Raw genomic sequence first — 22,139 nt, forward strand, 5'->3', positions numbered from 1 at the left:
ATAGATATATAGATATATAGATAGATATATAGATATATATATAGATATATATATAGAGATATATATATATATATATATATATATGTGTGTATGTATGTATATGTGTGTGTGTATGTGTATATATATTTCATTATCTTCTGAGATTCCTCTAATTATTAAGTTGCTATGTTTTGATCTGTTTTCCAAATCTTCTATTTCATCCTGTAACGTAGATATTTCAAGTTGTAGAGATGTATTGTGTTTCATGTTTTTCTAGTATAGTTGTGCACAGTCACCAATATCTCTGACCTCACATAGTAAATCCCAGTAAAGCTGTTGAGTGGCTCTGGAGATTTCATCTCTAATAATCAGGCGGAGTTTGTCAAAGAGAGAGGAGATTTCACTTGTCTCTTCATCTAATGTACATTTTGATGAATAAATAGGAGGAGGTGTAGATTGTAATTTTTCTACTGCATCATCTTCTCTGAGACTCTACGCCATCTTTAAAGAGTTGCGAGATGTTTGGCCACTCCCGTGTCGAGACTTGGATTTTTGTGAAGAATTCAGATTTGTTGCGTGTATCAGGAACCTAAGGATATGGTTGGTTTTTAAATCAGTGTAGATGAGCGGTACGGTATTTGAGAGAGCAGAGCAGTTTTAGATGTCGGCCCTTTTGTCCAGCTGCGCACATATCCATGCCAAACCATCTCAAAAATTGCTTGAAAACCACTACCCAAACCTAATACTGACTGGAGGTTTCAATGGCACTATAGACTCATTATTGGACTACTTAAACCCAACAACCAGGATAACACCTAATCTACACCCACAGTTTTTAAATTTTTATCTAACACCTTACTAATAAATGCATGGACCTAAGAACGTAAATTATAGCTTCTATTCTAAAACCCACTCATCATTTTCCTGAATAGACTATGTATTAGTGGAGGAGTCTCTATTATCTAAGTTGTTTATTACCCTGTACAATCGTGCCCCAACACCCATGGCACTAGACCTACCACAATCTATAGACATATGGAGATTTATGGCGCATTTGGCAAAATCAGAAGACTTCGGCAATTTTGTGAAATATCAGTGGGCCAGTATACTAGATGACAACATGTAACCCTGTGGTTCCCCAACAAAGTGGGTTCGTTGTTGGCAAAACTATCAAAACCTCAGGCCCCCAAAAGCCTGAGCCTTAAAATAAAAGATTTATCCCCCCCCCCCAATTTTCACATAAATCCTAGTTTCATTCCAAAGTTTATCGAACAACACTATCGGCAACTTTACAGTGCCTCACTATCTCAATCTATTGTTCTTAATGACCCTTTAGCGAAGGCCAGAATAAAATTGACCTCACATCAGAAAGACCATCTCAACCGCCCCATAACAATGGAAGAGGTCCAAAAAAACTATTAGCACTCTGGGGAATCATAAAACTCCGGCCCTGACAGCTTCTCTGCAAAATACTACAAAATTATACTGGAGGAAGGAGTCCTCCTAACCCACAATGATCCATTCCCAGACTTTAATAAAGCCCACAATATCTTGATACCCAAGGAGGCTAAAGACCCCCTTGCTAACCTCTTGTAGACCAATTTACTTACTAAACTGAGACTATAATATAATAGCCAAATTAATGGCAAACATTACAACACTTTCTTCCCTCCCTTTTAACATCATCTCATCTGGGCCTTGTGAGAGGATCGTCATTCCATAATAAGGGTTCGCACAGCAATGGTTACTGTAATTGCTCAACCAAGTCCAGTATGCAAAATACCATGTATAAGGGTTGGATATATACATATACAAAAAGCCTACCACAAGAGTCCTTTTAATTAATTTTTTCTTTTATTAATGTAATTTTTTTTAAAGATTTTTGATAAAATGGAAGTACAATAACCATTTACATACAGTGAGATCATGGCCCATGAAACAAAAGTTATACATCTACAATAGTTATCTCCAAGCATCATATTATTTAGACAAGTCTCAAATGAAATCAACCTAACAGGCACCCAAGTGGTCAATGTCCACCTCCACTATAACATTTCAATTCCATTCTTTAAACGTCATCTGGGGTGGTAAATGGTCAAGATATGAAAATAGAATAGAGAAAGTAAGGAGGAATTAAGAAAACCGAGGTGGAGGCGAGGGAGTAGGCCGGAAACACAACAAATCACTCCTTTATAGATATGGAGAGCATCTGCATGGGTAAACTCTGCGGATGCTGCGTCTTGAGACCAAATAACTAGTCACCGGTATCCTGCTAGGGTTAAGCTCCACTCTTAAATGCCTGAAATGCAAGGTAGAGGAGGCTACTTTATACCACGTTTTGACGTTTCTCCAACATCAAATACTTATGGAAATTAATAGTATCATATATTTTACACAATTTAGTGAACTACTTTACATTAACCCCCACCTGGGCATTGTTTGGGACCCTAATACTACAAAGCATACAGGTTGATAAAGGTTGTAGTAAATTCCTTTCCTTTGTTTCTCTCATAGCCAAAAAAACTATGCTCCAGATGAATTGGCCCAGAACTGCCTAGTTTGTGCCTGTTCTGAAAAAACAGTGGTTTATAATCCAGATGGACTGGATAGAGACTTTACTGGAAAAAGTCGTGGGTAAACAAGTTTTTTACGGTGTGGGAATCCTATATTGCAACACTATCACTAGCTACCAAGAAATGTATAGTCTCAACATTCAAGCACACAACATGGTACACATATTGTTTGTTGGACAATGACCCACCAGTTATCCTCTGATTCATCTCAGCATCAGCCTTTGTTCTAGTTTTGTTGAGACATGCCCTCTTGAGAAATGTATGAAACTGCAGGTAATTTATATGTTTTTTTAATAATGTCAATTGATTACCCTCTGGCCAATTTTTGTTACCGACTTTTCCACTAGATTTGTACAAGACTTTTCCACTAGATTGGGTAATTATAGAGATGGATAGAGATAGATGGATAGAGATAGATGGATAGAGATAGATGGATAGAGATAGATGGATAGAGATAGATGGATAGAGATAGATGGATAGAGATAGATGGAGAGAGATAGATGGAGAGAGATAGATGGGAGTGATCAGAAGGGGACAATGAATGGCACATGAGTGATCAGAAGGGGACAATGAATGGCACATGAGTGATCATGAGTGATTTTCAACAATAAATGTGTACTGTCGTCTTCTTCATGGAAAAAATAAGACATCCCCCCGAAAATAAGACCTAGGGAATATTTTGGCATTGTCACTGTAGCATATAATTGGGTGAATACCAATGTGTAGGGACGTCGCACACATCAGGGGCTCTAAGCCTGGGTAGTTGATTGGGAAGTGCTGAACTAGCAAGTATAATTAGCAAGTTTTTTTTTTTGTGAGGTTAGCCATGTGTCAGCTTCTGCCTTGCTGCTCTTGGCACTTACAGTTTTTGCTACTTTGACCCTTTTCGCTGTTGAACGTAATTCGGAGGCCCTCAATTACCTAAAAAAAAACATTGCCTCTAACTCTGTAAAGGATGGGGGAGTGAGCAGGGTCAGCCATCTTTTCTGGTGTCTGGGACTGGGTTTTGTATCTTCATTTCGATAATCATATGTGTGTTGCCTAAGTTGCAAATTTTCCCTGTTTCAAACACTGAGGTTGCAAATGACAATGGGTTAGTAAGAAGGGGAGTTCTGTAGGACGGGCAGCAGCTGAAGTCCTGAGCAGGGGGCTTGTTGTTCCTGCGTACCTCTAACATATCACCGTGATGGAATCCTGGTATTTTTGTGCACCCTACTCCTTTCAAATTACATGTCACTGCTGTTCAACTTCCTTTATATTCTCCCATTGTCCTTGTCTCTGATGCTGCATAACTTCAGCCCTTGCTGGATTACATATGTCATCATCTCCCTCCCCCTCCTGACTGGATCTAATCTATTAATCATGTCAGAAAAGCCATAAGTCTCTGGCATACAAGGAAGGAGTTTGGAATCTGCTTGATTAATATTAAAAACTGGGCTCTTGCATGTCATTAAGAATACACTTGCACTTAATTTCCAGAAAATCTCATGGTGAGTAATGAGCAAGGCGAACATTTTCACCAGGACATTCAGTCAATGGAGCGTCAATACCAAGGCTTATGGAATAGGAGTATGATAGACCATTCCTTTTGGATGCTGTACTGCGGCAATCTAGAGAAAGTATACAAGTCAAGTGTTTTTGAAGAAATAGTGGTTGCTGAGTGGCCAGTTGTGTAAAAATGTGTCACTTTGTGCCTATTTGTCTTCAATGTTGCTTGAGTTACAAATACATGCAAGCACTTACTCATAACTGAAAAAGTTGAAGTGACTGAAAAAAAAATCCAACAAAAGTCTTTTTTTTCCTTGTATACCTAAATTTTGCTCTTATTTCAATAATATTATTATTTTTAGCCAGTATTTAATGCCGGCATATTACACAGCGCTTTACAAAGTTTATTGTCATATCAATAACTGTCCTTCAAAGGGCCTTGTAATGTTCCAACCATAGTCATATGTCATTAATTTAGTTTTTGACAGTTCTTGAGAAAAAGCCAATTAACCTAACTACATGTTTTTTGGGATGTGGGAGGAAACCCACTCTGAATAACAGAGAGAGGAGAACAATTAAGGAGAACATAAAAATTCCTTGCATATAGCGTCCTGGCCAAGCTACAAACTTTGTGATCTAGTGCTGCAAAGGCTAGAGTGCTGGCCTCTGAGCCAACCGTGCTGTCCATAAACCCCATGTTTACGGGCAGCACTGTTGGCACAGGGGACCTTAAGCTCTTTTTCCATTTGGCCATAGATTCTTAAAGATGCATTTTGGCAAGTTAATTTAGTACCTAATGTGGCTTTTTTGACAACCTTTCCATGCAAGCCACATTTGTGGAGCACTTTTGTTGTTGTGTGCAAACAATGACCAGTATTGTAACTGCTTCAAAGTTTCGATAGTCACCCCAGTAGCCTTTCTCACCAGTTTCCTACTCACTGCTCTATTGAGTTTTGCAGAATAGCCTGATCTAGGAAAAGTCTTAGTAATACCAAACACTTTACACTTTGTAATTATTCATCCCTGAGATCTTTTGACAGTGCCTTGCCACTAGTGGGTAATTGTTTGCTTTTAGATGCAATAATAAAGTGTAACTTTATTGTAAGGCACTTCATATATAGTGAATGTTAGGAAATTGAAAAAAAATCTAAAATATATCTCAGTTGGATGTTTGCTATATTTGTTACTTACATCTTGTCGGTGATAAGGCTCAGTGCTAACCTTGTTCATTTACACTTGTTGATCATTTTCTGGCCACAGTTATTCCTGCCTACTGTTTCTGGATTCTACTGCCTCAGTTGTTAAATGCTTCCTGTTGTGTGCAGTGACTTAAAGGTGGAGCTGTGAGACCAAAAGGAATGATTTGGCTCAGTCAGGAAAGGTGAAGGCAGTTTTTTGGTATTTTTCATGGGACCTTTGCATCACACAGTAGTAACTGAGTTTGGTACTTGTTTGTATGGTCAAGCAGAAGCTATATGTTTTACTTAGTTAAAAAAGTATCAAAATCACATTTCTAATTTAAATTTTTTTGGTTTTACAGTTTCTCAAGATGAAATGACAGACATCACGCAAGAGAAAAGGCCACCTAACCAGCCCTTACATGGGTCACAAAGTGATAGTCTTAGAAATTCAACAGATTTCCTTTTGCGTTCAAATGACTCTAAGCCGAAGCTTATGACTCCTGATGCATTTATGACACCCAGTGTCCAAGCTCAACAGGTAATTCAGTATAGCTTTACATTTGTGTTGGTCATATACCGTATTTTCCGGCGTATAAGACGACTGGGGGTATAAGACGACCCCCAGCTTTTCCAGTTAAAATACAGAGTTTGTTCCATTTAAAAAAAAACAGTAACAAAGAAAATTTTTACTTTAAATAATTGAATTGTCTACCATTCTATGTAAAATAGTCACACAGCGCCACCTAGTGGCTGATTTGTAAATCACAATATTCTTTAACAAGCATGTAAATCTATACCGCATGGCTCACAGCGTTCTCCGGAGCTCTCTGCCGGCTGACTCTGGTTAACCCGAGCTCGGATCTTCTCCCCGTTCAGGGGATTGGTAAGTACCAGGCGTATAAGACGACCCCCGACTTTGGCACAGATTTTTCGGGGTTAAAAAGTCGTCTTGTACGCCGGAAAATACGGTAGGTGATTGGATTGCTTTAAAAGTCTATTATATATTTTAAAATATGTTGTGAAATCAAATTAGAAGAATTCTATTAGTGCAACCTTATTACATATAGGTATAGTCAGGTTGAAAAAACAAAGTCCATCAAGTTCAACCACTAGGGAAGTAAACATGTCCCTGATTTAAAACTCCATGGCCATAGTTGGTTCAGAGGAAGGTAAAAAAAAAATCCCTGGTACAATTTGCTTTAACAGGGAAAAAAAAATTCCTTCCTGGTTTCATGAGGCAATCAGATGTTCCCTGGATCAACGCTCTGTTACCTTTACTTTAAAGCCCAGTTATATTCTCTGCTTCTAGCATCAGGCCAATTCCACATTTTCACAGACCTTACGGTGAAGAATCCCTTCCTTATCCAGTGCTTAAACTTCTTTTCCTCCAGACGCTAAAAGTGCTCTTTTGTTATTTGTAATGATCCCAAAGTGAATAGTTGGGAAGAGTGTTCTCTACATGGACTATTTATATATTTATACAGGGTGATCATATCCCCCCTTAAACTTCTCTTCTCAAGGGAGAAAAGATTCAGTTCATCGAATCTTTCTTCATGGCTGAGTTCCTCCATTCCTTTTATTAGTTTAGTCGCCCTTCTGTGCACTCTCTCCAATTTCACAGTGTCCTTTTTGTGAACTGGTGCCCAAAACTCAACTGCATATTTCAGAGGTGGTCTGACCAATGTTTTTTTGTACATTGGCATGATTATGTCTCCTTCTCTGCAGTCTATTCCTCTTTAAATACAAGAAAGTACTTTGCTAGCTGTAGATATTGCAGCTTGGCATCGCTCGCTGTTAAGTCTATGTGGTACCATTACTCCCAGATTCTTTTTCCATTCCTGACTCCCCTAAATGCATTCCAACTAGACAGTATGAAGCATGCATGTTGTTAGCCCCCAAGTGCATAACTTTACATTTATATAAAATAAATGTCATTTGCCACTTGGCTGCCCAATCAAACAGTACATCCAGGTCTGCTTGTAGATTATAGACATCCTGTATGGACATAAATCCATTACATAGTTTGATGTCATCTGCAAAAACAGAAATGGTACTTTTAATCCCAAACTCTATATCATTTATAAGGATGTTAAACAGTAAATGTCCCAACACCGAACCCTGGGGTAGACCACTAATACCATTGGACCTTTCAGATTATGAATCATTGCTACTCTCTGGATGCGGCCTTTAAGCCCGTTCACTATCCATTTACAGATTGGCTTTTCGAAGCCTATTAACCCTAGCCTTGTTTGGCTAAGGATATTATATTTCAAGATAAAGAAATAAAAATAACCAGTTTCCCCCAACTAGCTCTATCAATATTGTCCCAAAATTACACAATCAGCAATTTCTACTTCACAGTTGCACCCTTTTCGTAGTAGTCTCAAAAAACTAGTTGTTAGTTTGTTCTACCCGAAAGAAAAGCCCCAATGGATAATCAAAGAGGAGTAGACTCCTATTTGCCCAGCCTGTGATTACATATCATGTATCTGTGGGAGGAAGAAGAGGGAGGGAAAACCAGGCTTTTGAAGGGCAACCAGAGTTAAATTTAAAAACACAAATTTTTATTAATCTAACACCATAATTTAAATAAGTATTGTATCACACAATAGGAGTGGGGATATGAAATGGTGGAAAGTAATGAGGGTTTTAAGAGACAGAAGAGGACGGGTAGACAAGTTTAAAAAGATGGGATTTGAGTGCTCTTTAAAAAAAGCAGAGAGTTAGGAGCAAGCTAATAGGACATGGAAGACCATTCTAGAGAGTCAGGGCAGCTTTAGAAAGTCTTGGAGCTGTGCATGTGACGAGGTTGAGTGAGAATGTCATTAGTAGGTCATTGGAGAAACGAAGAGAGTGGCTAGGGGTGTATTTTTTCTATCAGGTCAGAAAGGTAACAGAAAGGTGGGACAAAAACTGTGGAGGGATTTGAAGGCGAAGGACATGAGCTTTATTAAGAGTCTAAGGTTCAATGGAAGCCAATGAAGAGAACTGCAAAGAGACAGCAGAGGAGGAGTGGTGGGAAGGATGGATAAGTCTGGCTGCAGCATTCATATAAGATTGTAGAGGAGAGTCGGGTAAATGGAATACCAGGGAGGAGGATGCTACAGTAGGCCAGACAAGGGATAGGAGCTTCTACAAAAAGTTTGGTGCTCTCTGGGGACAGGTCGGATGGATTTTTTTAGATGTTGCGCAGGTGAAAGTGACAGGACCTGGAAATGTTCTGAATATGAGGGGTAAATGAGAGGGCAGGTGAGTGAGTAGGTGTAGAAAGAAAAGAGAACCAGACCAAGGACCGACCTTGGGGAACATCAACCGTCAGGAGAGTAGAAGAGGAGGAATAACCATTGAAAGAAACCTGGAAGGGAGTGATCGGACAGGTAGAAAGCAAACCAAGAGAGCAGTGTCACCAATGGAGTTCAAGATTTGGTTTAGAAGGGGGTGATCAATGGTGTCAAAAGCATAGGAAACATTAAGGCAAAGGAAAAATTTGGCTTGTGACTTGGCTGTGATGAGGTCACTGGGCATTTTAGTAAGGGCTATCTTGGTGGAATGGGCAGCTGGAGAGTCAGACTGGATGAGGTCAAGGAGGGAGTTTGTATTTAAGTTAAATGGGGAGTCTTTAATAAACAATGCGTTCAAGAAACTTGGAAACATATGGGAGAAGGGAAGTAGGATGATAGCTAGAAGGCAGGGACGGATCTAGTGAGGCTTTCTTCAGGATAGGTAGAATAATGGCATGTTTGAAAGTGGAGGGGTAGATACCAGTAGAAAGGGAAATAGTTTGGTTAGTGCAGGGGTCAGGGTTGTTCGGTTCTTTTAGGGGGGGTCTTCAATCGGAACATCTGAGATGGGATAGTAGGTTCAAATCAAAAGCAGGTTTATTGCGCACAGAAAAAATCAAATGCTTAGCAGGTAAAGCATAGAAATTACAACTAAAACCAAGAAATACATCAATATAGGCATACAGAATCACTCCTGTTTAGGAGGGCTTAAGGCATTATCTAATTGTCATTAGGCAGATTGTCCAAACATGTAAAATCGGAAGTCCATATAAGCATAAAATGCATATTAGCATAAAAGTTCACAAACCGTTAATGGGGTGGATAAACCACGTGTCTAGCTCTTTTGGCACAGAAAGTACTGTCCACCATCTTGAATTCTTGTTCAGGCTGGTATTAACCGCAGGGGTCTCTTATCAGCCTTCAAGGCCATCCTGTGCTCGGCTCTCGGGGTCTTCCCGCTGATTTTTGCAGCTGGTCTCTGAAATCAAACAAAGCAGTAACTATTCTTCATAGAAGCAGAGTATATTTTATATTCTGTATAAGACCCCCTATAATTTCTTCTCAATGTGGAGGAATGGGCAAGCAGTAGATCAGAGGGAATGGGGTCAAGCGGAAAGGTAGTAGATGGAAATGATGAGAAAAGAGGAGACTTCATCCAGGGTAACCGGGCTGAGGGAGGTTAGTGATGGTTTACAGGTGGAAAGGATGTATTTGGTTGGAGTAGCATGGTGAGCAGGGACATCATGTCTGATTTTGACAATTTTATCTCTAAAGTAGGTGACTATATCTTGAGCCAAGAAGGTGGGAGAGGAGTGTGGTTTAGGAGGGAGTCAATTGTTGAGAAGTGGCTGCGTGGTTTGTAAGCTTGAGAGGATATGACCGTGAAGAAATAGTTTTGCTTAGCAACCATGAGTGCTGTGTTAAAGTGTTGTAGTCTGGCTTTGTAGTCCGTGAAGTCAGTGCCGATGCTAGATTTCCTCCATTTGCACTCATTAGCACAAACAGTCTTTTGTAGATGATTGGTTTGGTTGTTGCGCCAGGGTCAGGGGTTAGCAGGATGGGGGTAGCAGAAGGTGGCAGGGGCAACTTTATCCAGGGCCAAAGGGAGTGTGGTTGAACTGTGTGGCAGCTTTATCTGGAGATGTTATTTTAGCGATAGTGTGGACTGGGGAAGTCACTGAGGATGAGGGTGGGCAGGTCATGGGAAATATGTCTGAGCCAAGAGGCAAAGTTATCCAAAATTTGTGAAACTGGACCAAGGGGGTCTTAGACATCAGCAACAGTGTGGGGTAGGGGGAATAAAAGACAGATGGAATGCACTTCAAAAGAGGTGAATATAAGAAAGGGCAAGGCAGGAAGGACTCTGTATGTACAGACCTGTTGCCAGGTCAAGGTAAGGTGAAGATATTTTTATTAGATATGTTGAACTACTCATGTTATTAGATACACATGTTGAGAATCTCTTGTGTTGAGACTGAATGGCAGGCTCCAAAATTAAAGTACATTTTTTTTGAAGGGGGGTATTGTCTTGAGCAACCTCTCTTCACCAAATGTGGGCACCTGGGAGCAATAAAAGCAGACGCTAAGATGGTGTCCAGATGGTGTTAAGGTGAAGATTTATTAGATACACATGTTGAGAATATAGGTTAATCAAAGGTATTGGCTAAATTATTCTTAACGATTGGTTAGGCCACTCTTAACACCTAAAGGCCATAATTATCTGAATTATTATTAAAAAATGGGACAGTGGAGGTGGAATCAACAAAAGTGATCCATCTCCATATTAATGGTTAATGCACATTCATGTAGGGCAGCATTCATTTATAATTTGAAAATGTCAGGAGGGGGGAAGGGGGAGGGATGGTTAGGATAAGGGTACTTTCTATATTGTCCCATATAAGTCCAAGAAGTGTACAGTTGAGCCTCCCTCTTTAATATTATTCATTTTGAAAAATCGCCGGGAGGAAGCAAAGAAAGAGGTTCGAGGCTCAAAAGTCTTGAGTCAAAATGTAATGTATTAATATTACATTCATACACAGTAAATTCATACATGTAAATAATCATCAAAAATAAAGCGTATACAACTGTTTGTGTTTGTCTTGCCTAGTTCTGTTAAAGATCACAGAAATAGGACAGTTCACTAGACAGAGTGATGCTAACACAAGAAATTGAAAATAATATTAGATTGAAAAAGTAATAATGATATCACTTTCCATATAAGTTTTCCATAAAAGTCCCCGACGCGTTTCGCCTAAATTGGGCTTCCTCAGGGGTACATGACTTTATACGATTGGTGGTCTATATATACAGGAGAATTACAAATTATTAACATTGGAGGTATCAGCAAATATATATGAATATGTGTGTGTGTGTAAATACAGGCAATGATGGTTATATTGCATATCACTAATATATATTCATACACATATAGAGGATATGTGTATATTATAATTTATAGTCAAATAATAGTAAGATAAAGAGCTAGGTAACTAATGAAATATGGACTAGTGTTTAGATAATACTTACAATTAAGGGAAAAATCGGTTAGCGATTTAGTGCTTAAAACAGAGGGTTCCCAATGGTGATGCTGGTAAGCTGTAACACTGTATTTGACAATATACATTACAAACCTATATGCTACCAAATCCTGGACAACAAGGACTGGTACCGTATTATCCCTATAGAGAGTATTACAGACTTTCATCAGGAAGACAATGACATTATCTTTAATTCCTTTACCAACAATATCATCAACCAGAAAACCAAAGAATATTTGTCCAACAAATATCCTACTTTACCAACATTCTATGCTTTGCCAAAAGAACATCTTACGCCCCACAGGACGTCCTATCATTTCTGGCATTGGCTCACTTACAGCCAGTGAACTAATTGACACCTATCTTCACCCTCTAGTCACTAACCTCCCCTCATAATTGCAGGAGACAATTGATATTCTTAAATCCACACACAATATGCAAGTCCCACCGCATACTCTTACTGTCACAATTGATGTTGAAGCCCTCTACAGTAGCATTCCTCACTCTCTAGGAGTACACACTATATCTGAATGTCTGGATGAAAGTTACCCTACCTCCCTCACAATAATTTCATTTCCACCCTTCTGACTTATATACCAAATCGTAACATCTTCATCTTTGATGGCCACACCTACCTCCAGATACAGGGTGTCACTATGGGCACATGTGCTCCGTCCTATGCGAACCTGTATCTGTGGGCATGGGGGAAAACCTCTATTTTGGAAAAGTAATGTCTAATCCAGTGTTTCTCGACCATTTTAACATGTGGGAACCTTTTAAATAACTTTAAGGTCTTCAGGGATCCCCTGCTATAATTACTATATTCACAGGTCACAATACATTACTGTTTAGTAGTCAGTGGGTGGAGTTCCTTTTAAATTTCTGGCCAGTGGGAGAAATGCCACCTTTACAGATTGCCAAAATCTCTCTTTATTTCTTACAAGCAAGGATAGGGAAAAACATTTCATCTAGGGGTAGAAAGGTATTTTACATCTGGAGCTAGAGAGGAAGCTAAAACTAAAAACAAAAGTGCTCGTCAATAATGGTAAAGTTAAAACAGAACTCTACACTTAATTTTACTATATACAAAATGGTTGCACTTAGGTTGATTGCATCCCTGACTCTCCTTGTCAATTTACATTTCTCAGATAAGCATACCTTAGACTTCTTGGGTATTTTAGAATTAGGCTTTAGCCTCCTAGGGATCAACAAACTAAATCAGTTTGTGAGTAAGTCCATAATTTTTGTCCACCAGCAAGCATTGCATTTTGGGGTCAAAAAACTTCCCATTTATTTGGACTATAGAAATTAGAACCAGAGAAAAAATTTAGGTTAGTATAAAAAAAAGCTTGAACGTTATGTGAAAATGGCCTAAAAATTAAAACAAAATGGAAGCTTTTCCACAACATAAAAAGGACAAAAACACATTATTACAACAAACTGGGCCCTGAAACTTCAAGGGGCCAAAAACTTTTTTTCTTATATAAACTGTATGTCAGGTATGTTGAAAATTAGTTACATAAATTATTTGTTAGCAAAATAAAAAATCGTTTTGCTGAAAAATGTTCATAACCTAATTGAACATTTATCTTTAAAAGTTAAACCATTATTAGAGTCAAATATATACCACTAAAATGTTTATATATATTTTTTTTTTACTTACTAAGAACAAACATTTACAATAATCTTCGTCCAATTTTATAATTTATACTGGTCTACCACAGGTTGTATGGCCCTCAGCATTTCCTACCTGAAAAACATTTAGGAAATCGACAGTGAAGCTCATACATATTTTTCATATCTATATTAATCATACTGAATAAGCATGAACTAAAAAAATAAGTTAACTCTTAAACTATACATGAAAGTAATAAAATGAAAACCTAGTCATTTTGATCTTTTCAGCAACACTAAAACTGAGTTTTCCCCCAATATACTATAAAAGTCGTTGCATTGATGGGTTCTTTCCCTGCCTCTTTAAATAATGTATTTGTTTGCTTTGTCCTCCCTTTCCCTCTTCCATAATGTCTGTAATAGGTTGTCTCTTCTGCTGGATCCAGTATTAGTTCCCTGACTTCAGTTACAGCTATGAGCAGTGCCTCCATAGATACAGCTGTCTCCAGGTAACATGCTAATATTTTACGTTTTGCTTAACAGTCCTGTAAAAAAAAGCTGATTTATTTAAATATTTTAGCTAGGCATACACGTTTTCTTACAAAGACATGCCAAAAATGTGACGACATGAGCTGTCTAAGTCGAAATTAAAGTGAAAAAAGATTTTGTAACATAATGATCTGAAGTACACAATCAAAGACCAGCTTAGAAAGAGGAAAACATCATGTTTTTAGACTGACCTAGTCCAGAATTTATTTCAGTTGAATTTGTAAATTAAAATGGGAAGTTCATGCAAGTTATTCCACAAATCTCTTTCTGCTGAAGGAGTTCTCAAAACAAGTTAACATTGAAATTTGATGAGAAATCCATTATATAATTACTAAAGGGGGACGGTAATGGCCTCTGAAGCCAAAAGTGTCCTTAACGAGCTAGCAGCACTGTGCTCTTCTCCATTGACTTCTCCTTCTCCATGTGTAGCGGTTGTTCTTAGTTGGCAATTCCTCAGGCAATCACTGTACACGTTAGATTCTCGCTCGAGATGAACCTGCCCCTTCGAATCAGGCAAGAATCATTTCTTGTGTACATAGCTTAAACATGGAAGTGCTCAAGGTTGAGCAGATTAGGGTTCATTCTCTGTACTGAGGAAATGTTGTGCAATACTTTGCCTGTGTTTTAAGGCTTTTATCTTGACAAATGCAGATCTGCAGCCTTACATCCATTTATAAACGGTTGTACATTTTCCTGTTGCGTATTTATTTGATTTCACTGCACACTGTGACCAGTTTATCAAAGTCATTAGAAGACATCCACTACTCTGCCATATCCAGCCATTAGATACTATTAACTAGTATTTATAAAGAGCTGTCGTATTACGCAGCACTTTACAAAGCCCATAGTCATTGTCCCTAGCTGTCCCTTAAGGGGTCCCACAATTTAACCCCTGGTGTTTTAATTCTGTCCGTATTTTTACTCAAAAAGCGCTACACTGTTTTGCATGGAAATTTATTTCTCATTGTAGGCCCATAACTCTTAGGCATACCTCACCAAAATATGTCCAATATTTAATAAATTTAATAATAAACTTTAAATAAAAAAATAAAATCTGTTAAAACAAGGTTGCATAAAAATACAGAAACCCGTAATATAACTGTACAGTAGCATGTATAATATATATATGTGCCTCCCGCACGCACTTACGCATGCACTGACGTAATGTTCCAATCATAGTCATGTCTTTAATACAGTCTAAGGTCAGTTTTTTTGGGGAAGCTAATTAACCCAACTACATGTGTTTTTGAATGTGGGAAGAAATTGGAGTACCTGGAGGAAACCCACGCAAACTACATTCAGATAGTGCTCTGGCCGAGATTCGAACCTAGGACCTAGAGCTAAAGCTGCAAAACTACAGTGCTAACTTCTGATCTGCTTTCATTGTGTAGAGAAATATGGAGACTAATTTGAAATTGTTTGAATACCTGAGTTGAAAATATATGTAGTAAAAGCAGAAGGGTTATATTTAAAAATGTTACTGGTATGGGGAGGATAGATCCCATACCTTATGCTTTACATGTCTATGTCAGTAACTCATAACGCTTTATTATCCTGCAAAGCAATGTAAACCTGTGATATTCCTATGAAAGAGAAAGCAACCTACGTACTTTCATATTTCTCTTCCCCAGCAACACATGCTTACCTGGTTATCCATCCTGGTGTCAGAAGTGAGAAATTACCTTTTAATTTTTTTTTATTCAATTGCTATATTTTAAAATTGCAGAGGAGTAAAGGCTGTCTATCTGTCCTCATTTGACATCACTGGGTTAATTATCATGTGCCAGTGCTGTCTACATGCCCAAAATTCCAAGTGATATATTCACAGCTAGTAGCTTATGCAACATAAAAGGAGCACTAAAGGAAAGGTATGTACTGCTAGGGAGGTGAAAATGCAAGTAAAAATGTTGCTTTGACAAGTGTTGACAAACCTCATAATGGTAAAAATCGAATATACTGTACTGTGTAAATAAATGTGTGTATGTGCATATATATATATATATATATATATATATATATAATTTTTTTTCTCTCTTGCAGACTTCCTGATGAAATTAAACATAGTCCAATACTACAACTTGATAACAGCATCACATTGGGTAGTAATCTACATAGTGGCAATTTTCCGGTATCTCCAAGAACCACTGCTGTACTTATTCCAGGACTTTGTGAAAAAGCCATTCATAACCCAATAGTACAGGTAAAAAAGCAGCCTCTTTGCAAATTAACAAACTTTAAAACAGGCCAACACTGGCCTCTTTACCTGCATATGTAGTTATTTGTTCTAGTGGAACCTACCCTATGTTGCAACACCTGTAACATGTACTTGCTAGTGTGAGTTTGGAGACATGGTTAAAAATGTTATTAAAGGCAATGTAGTGTAAGAATGGCCACGCAATGGCGTTAGGAAGGTGCAAAATTTCAGAGCTCTTTCCCCTGCACGGCTGATGACCCATCTGGTGCTTGTTCAAATGTACCTACCTGAACGCTGCTTATGATTCGGAAATAAAGGACTTGTGGTATTCTTCCTGGTCTTTTGCTTACAGTTAGGTCCATAAATATTTGGACAGAGACAACTTTTTTCTAATTTTTGTTCTGTACATTACCACAATTAAATTTAAATGAAATAACTCAGATGTAGTTGAACTGCAGACTTTCAGCTTTAATTCAATGGAATGAACAAAAAGATTGCATAAAAATGTGAGCAACGAAAGGTTTTTTTTATTTTTTTTTATTTTTTTTTATTTTTTTTTTTTTTTCACTACACAATCCCTTTATTTTAGGGGCTCAAAAGTAATTGGACAATTTAATCAAAGGCTATTTCATGGGCTGGGGTCAATTAAGCAGATAACAGGCCTGGCGTTGATTTAAAGATGGAGGGGTGCTTGTATGTGGAAGATTTTGCCGTGAACAGACAACATGCAGTCAAAGGAGCTCTCCATGCAGGTGAAACAAGCCATCCTTAAGCTGCAAAAACAGAAAAAAAATATTTTTGGAGTGGCAAAATCTACAGTTTGGTCTATCATGAGAAAGAAACAAAGCACTGGTGAACTCAGCAACGCTAAATAACCTGGACATCCACGAAAGACAACAGCGGTGGATGAACGCAGAATCATTTCCATGGTGAGGAGAAACCCCTTCACAACAGCCAACCAAGTGAACGACACTCTCCAGGAAGTAGGCGTATTGATATCCAAGTCTACCATAAAGAGAAGACTGCATGAAAGTAAATACAGAGGGTGCATTGCAAGGTGCAAGTTTCATGTCGTTGAAAACTGTGATGGCAGAGGCACAAGCAAGTTTCATGTCGTAGGAGTTACGGGCCGTCATGAAGTTTTTGTTTCTCCAGGGAAAGGAAGAACACTTCTCCCCCAGTGTTTGTGACATCTTAGTGTGAATGTCCTTTGCTGGAGAAACAAAAACTTCATGACGGCCCGTAATTCCTATGACATGAAACATGCTTGTGCCTCTGCCATCACAGTTTCTCACAATCGCAAAGATCTGATAATTGCACAGTTACATACCAAGATATTAGGCTGCCATATGCCCCCACACTCATTTTTCTATTTCATCTGGAAGGAGGCAAAGCCATGAACTTCTCAGCACCGCCTTGTACATGTTTGCATTGAGGCCGTGACATGGATTCCTTCTGGGGCAAGACCTAAATTGCTGTGTTCCACCTTTTGGATGACCAAAAGCATAATTTTAGACTTCTTTCCTACATGCCCCTTAGACTTTTCTCTGGGCCAATCATGAATTTAGCCCTGGATTTCATGATATTTAATTCAATTGTTGAAAAAACAGCATTGAAGATTTTTGGAGATATTATTTCTCTTCATCTCTACTTCACCCCTCCCTAAGAAGTAGAATTTTGTTGGTATAACTTTCACTGTTTGATCTGCTCCATAAATTCTAATTTCTCAGTAGGAATCGGAAAGAAACTGTAAGACAATTCTCATTTGACATTTAGTCCCCATTGGACTTCATAAAGTGATTCCCAATATATTCCTAATCCCATTTATGTTTTAGAAGATATGTGCATTTTTACACATATGGTGGATGTGTTCCTGTGTGATTTGGTTTTGGATTAGGATCTATAAGCTTATTTATTCAGTTACCTACATTATTCTACCTCAAAAAAAACTGTAACCTCTTCCTAAAATCTGATGCCCAATTACCTAAACTGATTAAGCAACTTGATTTGTTTTTTTTTGTTTTTTTTTTTTTTACTGGCCACGTGCATTACTATTGCCTGCTTTAGGAAATCCTTATCTATTCTTTTAGATTTCACTAAACAGAAATGCAACTGGATTATGTCAAATGTCAACTTCACTTTCACCATTAACAATAAAAGCTTGAAATTGTATATTACTTTGGATCACTTTGAAATTCTTCCAAAGAATATTGTGGGGGGGGGGTGTGGAAACGTATCTCCTTCCCATTGTTTATTTTCTTTTTACCTTTTCTTTTTCCCTAATTTTTTGGAACCTTTTTTCTTTGTTCTTTACTCAATCAATTTTCAGATGTTTCTTTATATGAGAAATTACGGGTATATTTCACTGGTTTTGATGTATATTTTTATATTTGTGAAATATGTAGCTTTTCACATAAAGATTCTTCAATCTCCATTAACAACCTCTCGGCCACAAGATCTGCATCTCCTAGAAAGGTCTATTAGTTTTCAACTTTATGCTTGGGAATCATGGTTTATGTCAATTTCTTTCTTTAGACTTGTTTTTAGATTTGCCCATCTCCTGGTTCTTTTAACCTCTTATTCCCCCCAACTTTTTGTAGTTTTTATGCTTATGAAGATTGTAATTCTCTTGCTTTTGGCTCCTTTGTCTTTATTATTTTCCCATTCTAAATTTTTTTTATAAAAATATTAAAATACATAGTTGACATTCAAAAATCTGGCAACCTCCGCATCTGAGGTGCGCCAGATTTTTGAAAATTCCAGATTTTTGAAGGTTATACTCACCTCCACACACAGACCAGCCTTCCTCTCACAGCACCCGCGAACATTTGGCACAGTTCCAGGGACGTCTCAACATGTGTTTAGTGTAGCAAGCAAGATCTAACAGCTGTTTCTGGAGAACAGCGCCATCAAAACATATGTGGCCAAACAGTTACTGCATTCCCTGTATTCCTCGGATTTTCGGTTTGTCAACCTGTATATTGTAATTTAGGGAAAGCACTAGGGCCCTCTTAGCACACACCGCCACAGCCACAGTGTTCCTTATTTGTTAGCCCAGATCTAAAAAGACCAATCCCCACTTTGTCTTTTACTTTGTACTACTATTATAGTAGTCTTGTTGGAAAGTGAGTAGATTGGTTACTTTACCAATAATATTATTAGTATTATTATTAAACAGTATTCAGTGCTTTACAAAGTCCGTAGTAATGTCACTAGCAGTCCCTCCAAGGAACTCACAATCTAATGTCCCTACCATAGTCATATGTCTTTATTACTGTCTAAGGTCAATTTTGGGTGAGAAGCCAATTAACCTAACTGCATGTTTTTGGTATGTGGGAGGAAACCAGAGTACCCACAGGAAACTCATGCAAACATGGGGAGAACCTGCAATCTCCATGCAGATAGTGTCTTGTCCGGGATTTGAACCTGGGAGCCAGCGCTGCAAAGGCCAGAGTGCTAACCTCTGAGCCACCACTATTACTGGAAAGTGCTGCAGACACTCCCAATCGGGGGTTCCCTTGGTAGTTTGTTATGTTCTCAGGTCCGCATTTCTATTTTACATTGGTCTCACAAACAGACTAGACTGAGACATAGATGAGTGGGTCTTCTAAGTACATCCTTATTTTTTGCGTGGATGATGAATGATATATCACTCTCTTGTAATGTTTGATATAAGGAGTGTTCCTAGTCTGTTAGTATTTGCCTTTAGATAGAAGCATAGGTCAACAGAAAAGTTACCTTAGCAATGGTTTATGTTGTACAATTTTTTTAAAGTTATTTTTCCTGGAAACCTGGGGTTTTAATCTAAAACAATGGGCCTGATTTATTAAAGCTCTCCAAGGCTTGAGCGAATACACTTTCATCAGTAATGCTGGATCGCCCAGCTTCACTGATGAAAGTGTTTCTCCCCAGCCTTGGAGAGCTTTAATAAATCAGGGCTATTGAGAGGATACTGGTGTCCACTAGCAGACTTGACCCGGGGATCCATAAAATCCATAGCAATCATTTCCAAGGTACTTCAGTAGCAAAGGAAACCTTAAATTGAAAAATTCCAAATAAGTACATCAATTCATCTTTACTTCCCTATATTCCCCTGGTTAGTAAAACCTTTGTAATATCTAATCTTTCTTTTATACCCTAATTATCCTCCTGGATAATAAGTCATATAAGTCATATGAGGCATTGTGAAACAAGTTGGTCATTCTTTTTTTCTCATGTATTATCTGCCTGAAAAAGTTGGTCATTAGCTGGAGACAGTTCAGGCTAGTTTATCTGAAGTGGCTACCTCTGATTCCCCCCTGTCAACTTATATAGTACAAATCTAGAGTACAAGCTAGAGGTTACTGTTACTTCATCCATCTGGGGATCAACTTCAAGGAGAATATTAGTGCAGGTTTGGATCTAGATACATCCTTATACAGTGTGACTGTTTTGTAATAATGTTTGACATGTTTTGCAAGTAGTTTCAATTTTTCTTTACAGTATAGGTAGTTCCCAGGTTACATATATATGACATAGGGACTGTAGGTTTGTTTTTAAGTTGAATTTGTAAGTCAGAACAGGTACATTATTTTAAAAAATGCAATTAGGATAGACATTTGTCTCAACATATTAGGCAGAGTGGTGTCATTGACAGTATAGAATCCTCACTTTGAGTTAATTACAAAGCAAAAAAAAAAAAAAAACTTTTTGGAGCCTAAACATTCATTAACTTCTGGAGCAAGCTGTGCTTTGATATGCGAAAAGAAACAACTACAAAGTTTGTATTGGTCATAAAAGGGTTACAAGATGTTACAGGTCAGCTCAGCTCTTAAGATCACCCTCAAACTCAGCTGTGTTTAGCAAAAGATATCTTGTGCAAGGCATTCAAAACGCCCCCTCGTTTTGTATGTTGGATGTCCTTTACTCTGGGACTACCTGTAGTTGCTTAATTCTTGCTATCCCTATAAATACATTACTCCCATCAATGGGGTTTGCATCTTCTAAGTGTGGAAAAATAAAAGCCTAATCCTAAATTCAGGGGCTATTTCCCTGGGAAAGGGAATAAAGGGTGTGCATAGGGCCATACTTAATTGTATTGGTGCAGAATTGCAGCTTTTAATTTGAGATCCAGTCAAGCCAACCCTTCCTGGGGATGCCTAAAACTTACCTATCATTAGGTTCAGACTTCTGGAATAATCATAAGTTGATCACGCATACTGAAAATAACACTTTGTATTTTCTGTACACCAACTCTCATTAGGCACTAGTCAATCTGGCTGCAGTTTCTGCATCGTCTTAAGCGAGTATCTTCTCGACAGAATCTTGCTTCCACATTTGTCTAGTTTCAAAATCCAGTTCTGGTTGTGCATTTCCAGCCAGGCCTAAGGTCTCTTGTTGCTTATATTTACAACATACACATGAGAATTCATCTTCCCAATTTGTTCAGTCAGCCCTCCATTTTAGTAGTCCACAGCAAATAAATTGGGGCGGCTGGGAAAGGGAACTTCAGTCATCCGAATTACAACTTTAAATTTTATAAAAGTGATGCCATGGGCCGAAAACCATTACAGTTTGCATAATCCAAGGAATACAATACAGCACCCTGGCAATTAAACCTAAACAGACAGGTTGAGCAAGTTTTTAACCAAAACCAACAAGATCCAGACAAAACAAAGGAATAAAGGTAGCTGGGGAGGAGCGTGGGATTGGCTTTCGGAGGTGGGGGAGTACAGAAAAATCCCAAATGTCAGCATTGCACTGGCCCGAAAACATTTTTCCATGGGTATGTGCATCATTGCAAATGTTATGGTTAACAATGACAAATCAAGATCTGATGGTAGATAATGTGTAATCCATGGTTCCCAAACTGTTTTAAATGTTACCATCGAGTAATGAAAAGGAATCGTTGAGGGTAGCTGATTTTTATTCATTTGTGAGGTACCATGACATTTTCAGTTTGACCTGAAATACTGTGGGTACAGGAGAACTCCAGGCTTTTGTCAGGGCTTGCAGAATGTGCAATGGGCAGGCTTGACGTTTAAAAGGGCTACTTTAAGGCCTTTGGAATTGGTTTACTTCCATGCAACCATGTAAACTAGCTGAAAAACTCCTATCCAATATTTGCTTATCAGTGTTCTTCCCAGCCCCTTTTAGCCGGGTGCACCACCCGGCACTTTTCAGTAACCACCCGGCTGTTTTTTGGATGGCTACTGAAGAGTTGGGTCACAATACAAGGACTGACACCCGCCTAAAATTTCTTT

The 22,139-nt window shown here is 38.3% G+C and overlaps 1 protein-coding gene across 1 annotated transcript in view; it reads left to right on the forward strand.

The window, feature by feature from the left end:
* The window catches only part of EDC4 (enhancer of mRNA decapping 4), a 256,361-nt gene that overhangs the window by 137,567 nt on the left and 96,655 nt on the right, over positions 1–22,139 (forward strand). Inside the window, exons 16-18 of the mRNA XM_072423087.1 lie at positions 5,581–5,759; positions 13,578–13,663; positions 15,744–15,903. Coding sequence (XP_072279188.1) covers positions 5,581–5,759; positions 13,578–13,663; positions 15,744–15,903 — 425 coding nt within the window. The remainder of the gene's footprint in view (positions 1–5,580; positions 5,760–13,577; positions 13,664–15,743; positions 15,904–22,139) is intronic.

This window comes from Pyxicephalus adspersus, chromosome 9, assembly GCF_032062135.1.
Source record: "Pyxicephalus adspersus chromosome 9, UCB_Pads_2.0, whole genome shotgun sequence".
Classification (NCBI taxonomy): Eukaryota; Metazoa; Chordata; class Amphibia; order Anura; family Pyxicephalidae; genus Pyxicephalus; species Pyxicephalus adspersus.